A 9,313-nucleotide genomic window follows, 5' to 3' on the forward strand; every position below is an offset into this window, starting at 1 on the left:
GCAACAATCTCAAAAATAAAGAAATCATTAAAAACGAGACAAAAATCACTCACCAAAAATCACTCACCAATTGACAAAATACGGTTGGCTGAACCTAGCTCAACAATGGGTTCCTTTTCCTCTTTTAATTTTGATTGAAGATGGAGAATTAAAGATGATAAATTTTTTTGTTTTATTTATTTTAAGTTTAGTTACTAATTTACACATATAACCTTAATGAATATTAGTTATTTCACTAAATTCCAAACCATTATCATCCATTAACTCTCTAATGGGTTAATTATCACATGAGGACCTCCAAATTAAGATTCCATAGCTATTAGAGACCTTTAGCTAATAGAACTCCACTTTTACACTTTAAGCGATTTAGTCCTTTTTATCAAATTAAACACTCAAATGATAAAATTTATTAACGAAATTTTCACACAAATATATTTTCATGCTTTAGATATTAAAATAATAATAAAATAATAATTTTGATTCAGATTTGTGGTCCTAAAACTACTGTTCCGATTTGACCAAAAACGGGTTGTTACACTCTTAGCTTGTTGTAGTGCTTCAATTAAAGAATATTACAAGAATTAAATCTTGAGAAGCTTCCATGGGCAAGTACTCTATGTGCCAAACATCAGTTCGCCAGAAGCTTACAAATTAGCAGACTAACTACCAAAGTGTGCCAAAATAGATAACCTTCACATCTATTCGCCTTTCTCTTGGATCCACAAAATTTGGGATGTGACAATTTGTGTAGTTTACCCTCTTTTTTGCATCATATAGTAAAATGGTCCAATTTCAATTTTAGTCCCTAAGCTACACTCAAATTTAAAATTATATTTAACACATGGATCAACCTCCCTTTTTTTTTGCATCATATAGTAAAATGGTCCAATTTCAGTTTTAGTTCGCGGGTTACACTCAAATTTAAAATTATATAAAAATGGTAAAATTTTAATTTTGATCACTATTAGGGGTGTGCAAAATTCGGGTAAAACCGAAAAAATTTGGTTAACCGACCAAATTCGGTTAATTGGTCGGTTAACCGAATTAATTCGGTCGGGGTCGGTTAATAATTTTTTGAGTTTTCAGTTAACGGTTAATTCAGTTTGAAACAGGTCGGTTAACCGAATTTTTTCAGTTAACCGAAAAAATTAATAAATAAAATTATAATATATAAATAGCCCACTATTCACTCAAACCCAATCCAACATAAACTCAAATACCCAATCTAATATATATTAATCCAAGTACCCAACCCAACCCAATTACCCAACCCAATCATAAAATTTACAAATAATTTAATAAATAAAAATAGAAATCTAAAACTAAAACTAAAAATAAAAAATATATAATTTTATACAAATAATTCTGTTAATTCGGGTAATTCGGGTAATTCAGGTAATTCGGTTAACTCGATTAATTCGGTTAATTTTATACTTATTTCAACAAAAAATTAAAAAAATATAATTTTCGGTTAATTCGGTTAACCGACCGAATTAACCGAAAAATTTCGGTTCGGTTAATTTTTTTGAAAAAAATTTCAGTTCGGTTAACGGTTAAAAATTTTGAAGGGTCGATTAATTTGGTTAATGTTATTTCGGGTCGGTTAACCGATTAAACGCCCCTAATCCCTATGCTACACTTCAATGTAAGATTCAATCTTTATGGTTCAACTTTTTTATATAATTTGGTACCTCAATTTTTTACGATGTCATTGATTAGCCCAAATATGTTATTTTGATTAAAATGTTGATGTAATTTTAAAAGTTAACATTATTAATATTGTTAGTAAAATATCATGTCCATTGTGATTCTATTTTTCCATGGTTACTAAGTGATTATTTTTTAATTTTAAAATGTCACACCAAGAGATTTAAGAAAAAAAATTAATAAAGTTAAATTCAAAAATAGAGACACTAAATTGCTAAAACTAAAAGTACAAGATTAAAATTTAAATATACAAATAATATAGAGATTTGAATTATATTGTAACATTCAAAATTTACTCTATAATTTGATCTAAAATAATTAATAATTAATCCAATACGAAGTGTTTTAGAATCCATATTAATAATAAAATATATTTGTACTTGTTCCACGTGACGACAAAAGATAAATTTAGGCTTAAAATGAACCAAAACCAATCTAAAATTCAGGCCCTAAATTGGGCCTGCGGCCTATTGTACCATAACTTTGAACTCAAGATTTGAATTTAGACGTGCTCTAGTATTGGACCTAAATAATTAAAAATAAAATTCAAAATTCTAATAAATTTCTTCCCTTTTCTTTTCACCAAAACAAACTTATCGCCCTTGGATTAAATTAAATTCAAATAAAATAATTTTTAATTTAGTTCCTAAAATTTTAAATGAGAAACAAAGCAAATGGCACAAAAAGTTGACACAAATCCCTACAAACTAATCAAAAAACGTGTTGAAAATTTTAACTACCAAATTGAAAGGGCAAAACAGTAAATAACTACAACAAATCAGTAGGTATATGTATAAAACAAATGAAAATGTACATGGTGCGGCATAGTGATAAATCTCACGTAAAAAGGACCAAATACTAAAATTTATAAAAAAATAAAATAAGAAGTATGTCTATAAATTATTCATAATCAACAGAGCACGTAATAAAGAATCTACAAAAATAAAGACCCAAATCCAACGGCCAAGAATAGAGCAAGGCCCCACCGTGGACCCAGATAACGGGGAACGCCGTCGCTACTCTCTCTCTCCTGCGTATTCGAAGTGGTGGAACCGTTATAGTTAGGATTAGTGCCGTACAACAATTGAATCCCTTGGATATCATCGTCCGCCAGTTCCACTTTCCTCGTCCGCGAAGTGATCGATGGGTACATAATCGCATCCTCTACCGACGAATGCCCCAAACCCAACAGATGCCCGATCTCATGAACGGCCACCGACTCCAAGTCCACCGCCGTCGACACCGATGCCTTCGTCACATCACCAGAAACTACCCAGTTCTCATCCCCGTCCAAATGGAGCCTTCCGCTCGTTGGAGAAAAAGCGTGGGCCAACGTCCCTAAAACCCCATCGAATGGCTCGCCGTCTCCGTGGTCTCCAGTGTAAAACCCGATCGTTATGTCCGCCGAGGAGTAGGAATCCACTTGTGTGAAAGTCAGCGGCGTAACGGTTGACCATTTCTGGAAGGCGCTCGTGAAGACGGCTTTTACTTCGTCGGTCAACCCATTCGCCGGCAAGAAACTGTACGTTAAGTCCTGCCGGTTCGAAGGCCAACGCGGTGTTCCCGGGAAGAAAGTGAAATGCGCCGTCGTGTGCAAGTGTCCGGTAGTGTGAAAAGACGACGATCTACCTGAGTTCATGGAACTCGTCCCGTTGATTACATCGGCGTTACCGCATCTAGGCCGTACGATCTGTTGAAGAGTCTGATTATCCAGTTGACCAGTGACGTTAAGGTTGAAGTTCTGCTGGTATGTTTTCAATGCATTTTCTAACTCATCGTCGAAGTCCTCGCTGAAATTAGAGGGCGAGTTGGGTATATAACCGAAACGGTTAAAGTACTGTTTAAGCTGCGACAAACCTTCCCGTTTTTCGCCAGGCCGGCAGCCGGCAAATTTATTGAAGGCGTCCCATGGGGCCTTTGACGTGGCGTTGTTCTTAATCCATGACGGAATATCTGTGATATTGGGAAAGAATCTAGCTGAAACTGAACCAAAACATACCAAAACCCAAATTGCAATCACCAAAACTTGAAACTTCATCTTCGTTAATCTTTGAGCTTCCCTTGTTTGTGTTTGAAAAAGAAATGATAATGGGGATATATAATAGATAAAAGAGAGAAAAACCCAAAAGTATAAAAACCTTTGTTATTGTCCCCGGGAGTTGAAAGCCGGTTGCTTTGAATGTAAAAGTGGAGTTTGTATTTATTTATTTGAAAAGTCGTGGGGGAAGAAGACAATGATGGGGGTTGAGAGAGTAAATAGAGAAAATAAGGAATGGTTTAATTTCTGGGAATGTTCTAAATGCTGATGTTTTTAGTGTTTGTTTAGTTTTGAATTCGCCACTTTGGTGGGGAATTGGGGGCAAAAGAAAAGTCTTTCAGGGTTTCATTGTAGAATAGTATGTTAGGCAGGTTGGTGGAAACTCAACATCATTTTTGACGCGGTAACGAAGGGAAAGGAAGAAGCCATGAAGGCCGAATGCACCACTAAATTACATAGTATAAAACAAAATTACACGGGGTGTTTTGGGTCTTTTCATTCACCAAAATTCAACGTGATCTTATTCATGGTTTTTATTATTAATAGTATTTTAATTGAGAAAATTATATTCCTAAATGAAATAAAAATAATGTATTTTAATTAAGATATTATTTAAATAAAATATTTAAAATGCACATAAAAAATCTATTTTATCTAAATTTCAAACGTTGACATTGATCTTTTATAATTTTTTATTACTAAAATATTTATAATGTTTTTAAATTTGAGATAATTATTTCAACAGAAATTTTATTTTTTTAAATATGATTGGTTGGCAAAATGTAATTATAAATTTAATAATAATAAATAAGTTAAAATTTCATTTATATTTAAAATATTCTAATTATAATATATAAATTACGCAAGCGAAAATATTTACTCACACAATTCAAAGTACTAATTAATGATAAAAATATAATTATAAAATACTTTTATTACTTTTCATGGTAAGACAAGTCAAACTCAACCTAATTCAAGCTTGAGTAAGAAATTTTTAAAATTTTCAAGATTAACCCTTGAGCACCTCAAGGTGCTATGCCACCAAACCTAAGTAGCTGGTCTTCTGTTTAATTTGTAATATTTTTCACTTTCACAATTTAAAAAAAATTATCTGTTTGTATATTGTTTTATCATGTAAAATATAATATAAACTATTATAATATTTTATTTTTTATAAATTATAATTTTTTATAGATTTTGTTAGGGTGAGTAAAACTCGATTCAATTTGAAAAATTAATTTTTTTTGGAATTTAAAGTTAATAGAATCGAGTTATTCTATTTTTGAGTCAACTCAAATAAGTAATTCGAGTTTTGAGTTCAAGTCAAGTTGAATTTTATAATTTGAATAAGTCTAATAATTTGAATAATGATTAATGTATATACCTTTTTGGTTCCTATCAATTTTAAAATGAATAAATTTGTCTCTCTCTCAACAAAAATATAAAAAAATCAAAATAATTTTTAGAATTTAAATTATTTATAAAAATTCCAAAATTTATATTTTAAAAATTATAAAAGTTTAAAAATTTCTAAAGAATATCAAAAGAAAATTAAAATTTTCTAAAACAATAATTTTGGTGACTTAGATAAGTTAATTAATGATTCAAGTTTATCATACTAAAGTATTGTTCTTTTTCTTATTTTGCTTTTGAATTTTTTTCAAATACATATGATTTCAAATTATATGCTCTAATATGAAATTAGTTATCTTGTAACAAGATTTTAATTTGACATGTTTAATTTTTAATTTAACTCGAACAATTTCACTCTATTCGACTTAACTTAAATTTCATTTCACTCTGCTTAATTGAAAAAATTCAAATCAAATTAAAATGATAAAATAGAATTCATAAATTTGATTAATTCAAAATTTTTGATTCAATTCAATCCAAAGATACCTCCTAAATTTTGTTTTTAATAAAACATGTTTGGATTTCTGCATATTATGTTTCCATTCATTTTATAATTTAAGAATTGAATCATTGAATCAATCAGATATTTCATGGTAAAATAAAAAATAAAAAATACAAACATCATATTCAATTAGAGATTTAATGGGATTTTGTGAAAGTAGCATATTCCAATTTCATGGTTAAATAAATAATTCATGTCGGCCTCGCGTCATACTATTAAAGGAGCACCATCCTGACCTGTCTCTCTAGCTTTGAGAAATACGAGCTATTTTATCAAATTCACCTAAAATAATTAAATATTTACAAGAGTGACCTGAAAGGAACAGTGCTTATGGGTTATGGCACCCTCTTGACTGGCACTCATCTATGCAAGCCCCTAAAAATTACTTAATGATTGGAAAAGGATTAAAAAAATATCTTTTTGATGTTAATAGTGTAATGGTTGACATCCATATGTATTTTTTATCTATATTTTTAAAAATACATGTTATTTCAGTTATAAAAAAATATTTTTTTAAGGGTGTTAGCTACTTGATACATGATACCTTAAAAAAATATTATTTTTATATTTGATATAATATGTATTTTTTAAAATACTAATTAATACATATACATGTGTGCAGGCCATTGCACCGTGAGCACCAAAATATATTTTTTTAATCACTTTTTCAATCATCAGGTAATTTTTTGGGGATTGCAAATATGGGTGTGAGTACTGTTCCTTTTAAGTCATTCCCGCAAATAATTTTGAATCTAAGTCATTCTTATAAATATTTAATTATTTTAGACCAATTTGATAAAATAGCGAGAAATACTTTAAAAAGCCCATGTCATTTAGCGTTCTTATTTCTTATTTGTCAATCAGAAAATAGACTATTTTTAACAACAAAATCATGAATAAATTAAGTAAAACTATCATAGAAGTCCTTATATTATATAGTGAATTATATTTTGGTCTCATTACTAAAAATATTAATAAATTTAACTCTATATGTTGGATAAAATAGTGAAAATGATTCCTCCTCTAAAATTGCATAGTTGATGTGTAATAATGATTTTAGAAAATCTTGTAAATAATAAAATGTTGGTATATATAAAAAATCTACTTCAACACTTGTTCTAAGTTTGGATAAAAGTAGAACAACGAATCTATCTTTTATAATCCATGTAAATATTTTAAAGGCTAATTTCCAAAAAATAATGAAAGTATTTTTAGAATTGAAATTAGAGTTTGATTTAATTTATGCATATAAACCAATAATATATAAAATTAATTATAATTTTAATGCATTAAAATTACCAAATTGATTATAAGTTTTTAAATCTAAGGTTAAATTGTTAATTTCATTTTTAGTTTTAATGTTAAAAATTGTAAAATTTTATATTTTAAATATATTTTCTAATTTAAATGAAATATAAAAGATTATTAATTAAAAGCAAATCAAATTGAAACAAATACTATAAGGTCCACAATCGATATTTTCAAGCAAAAACTAAGCAATGCTATGGCTAGTGTCAACTGCTTCAAGAATTAAGAATGAACAAGGTAAAAAAAACGATGAACACTTGATATGTTTACAGAGTTTGGTTTCCTTACGACTATAAGGCCTTGTTTAGAGAGAGAATTCATTATCTTAAACATGGTTGAGTATGTTATCCTATTATGGTTTTCTTCAAAAAATTGCCAACTTAAACATGTCAAGTATTCAGAGCAAGCAATGCAACAACCAATTGGCACTGGTCCAAGCACTTATATTTAAATTGCCTCAACAATCTCCCTTTTTGGCAAAATTTTGAACAAAACCACAACAGGAGAATATACTCAATAATAGAAACAAATGCTAACCCTAAGTAACCCCCCTTAATCAATCAAACTTAACAATCAAATAAACGGATGCATTATCAATCAAAGTACAACATCTACATCAACCTTTTTCATTTTACTCCCCCCTTTTTTGTTCAATATATATATGTCAACACACTTCCCCTTAGTAGTAGCACCAACACACTCCTCTCAATAAGAAGTTTCAGTAGGGGTTCAATGGATGCTAGCTCATCAACAACTTTATTTGTGGGAAATGTAACTTGTGGAACAAAAAGGATTTTTACCACGAGATCTTGAGTGAGTAGAAATATCTTCATGTTGATTTTCAAAAGTTGTTACATTATCGTCACTTCACGTTTCACTCGTGCATCAATAAACCATTGATCTTTTCTTAACCATACACATTTCTGGTTGTATTTGGGTTGAGTTTCAACTTGTCTTCTAACATTTCCCTATCTTAGGTCATTCAACATCTTATAACAATGTGGCTGGATATGACCAACCATACTACAATAATGACATATAATCTTTCTCTTTTTATGTTCCTATATTCCATGAGATGGTCTCTTATTCTTCCTCTATATAGATTTTTGCCTCTGACCTCGAGCAGTGCTAAGAGCAGTGGACATTGGTTCTACCACGACTTGTTTCCACCTTTGATCTCTTAGCATTTTAAAGCATCTAGGTCCGACATGACCAGAAACTCTACAATAATGACAAAAAACTTGATGATTAGAGATTACCTTCTTTTCAGTATGGATCTTAAAGCATTCACATTGATTATCATTATTGGTAACTTTGACAAACACTATTGAACTTCTCATCATATATTTTTCCTTCTTCTCAACATAGCTAATGCCACTTTTTGTTGCACTTTTTTTTCTGCAGCAAGGATTTCTTCAAGTTTACCACTACTGTTATTAAACTTTCTAGCATGGATTGTGTATTCGTAAAATCTTTTTGAGTAGTCATAAAGTCATTCTATTATAGTATTATGACTGAGCTTTCTCTAACGACATACCATTATAAAAGTAACTCGATCATTGCTTGTCCAATGACCTTGTCATAAGCGTGTTACCTTCATAGAACATCCTTATTTTATTTGGGATAAATTCATTCTCCCAATATGATCCTATTTTATCTCATGGTAACCATTACATCTTATTTCATGAAAAGTTGATTACTATCAAATACTAATCAAGATATTCATCACAGAGACAAACGACCTATGGTCATGTTTACTTTCTATCAACCATATAACTCCAATGAGAGGATATCATTTACCTATATCTCGGGCTATGAATTCTACTATTGTGAATGACACTACATACTGCAGAAGTCCTATACCCAACGTACTAGCTTTCCATTTCCTATCAATTTGAACTCAGGCTTTTACTTACATCAAAGTATACTAGTCACACATACATAATTCGTCATCCACTCAGGATTAAAGTATGACACACTTTGAAAGTCACAAGTGAATAAATCCATAAATGGATTCAAGATCTACTCTTTTTGGGTCCAATCCAATGTACTATCAGTCCAGTCAGTCACATTTATGTCATTATCTCTTAGAAGTCATTCGCTCTGATGCCCAAGATAAGATATCTCCCTAATTGGACTTGATAGACGACATATTAGTTTTTCAATCGATTTACTCATTTTCGATTAGACTAAGGACATGTTTAGGTCTACTAATATATGTTTTCTTTCCGTATTACGATCTGACCACGTAATACCACTTAGTATTAGTTTAAACATTAGATAACCAGTGAGCCAATATTTGCTTCTATTTTGCTTTGCATGCAAAAATCACATGAGGACATTAT

The 9,313-nt window shown here is 30.2% G+C and overlaps 1 protein-coding gene across 1 annotated transcript; it reads right to left on the reverse strand.

Annotated features, from left to right (window-relative positions):
• Positions 1-2,571: 2,571 nt before the first annotated feature.
• Positions 2,572-4,083, reverse strand: LOC108452756 (metalloendoproteinase 2-MMP). Its single transcript, XM_017750549.2, has one exon. The coding sequence runs from the start codon at positions 3,743-3,745 to the stop codon at positions 2,642-2,644; it is 1,104 nt and encodes a 367-aa protein (XP_017606038.1). The 5' UTR covers positions 3,746-4,083; the 3' UTR covers positions 2,572-2,641.
• Positions 4,084-9,313: the final 5,230 nt, after the last annotated feature.

The sequence above is a fragment of the Gossypium arboreum genome, chromosome 5 (genome assembly GCF_025698485.1).
Source record: "Gossypium arboreum isolate Shixiya-1 chromosome 5, ASM2569848v2, whole genome shotgun sequence".
Lineage (NCBI taxonomy): Eukaryota > Viridiplantae > Streptophyta > Magnoliopsida > Malvales > Malvaceae > Gossypium > Gossypium arboreum.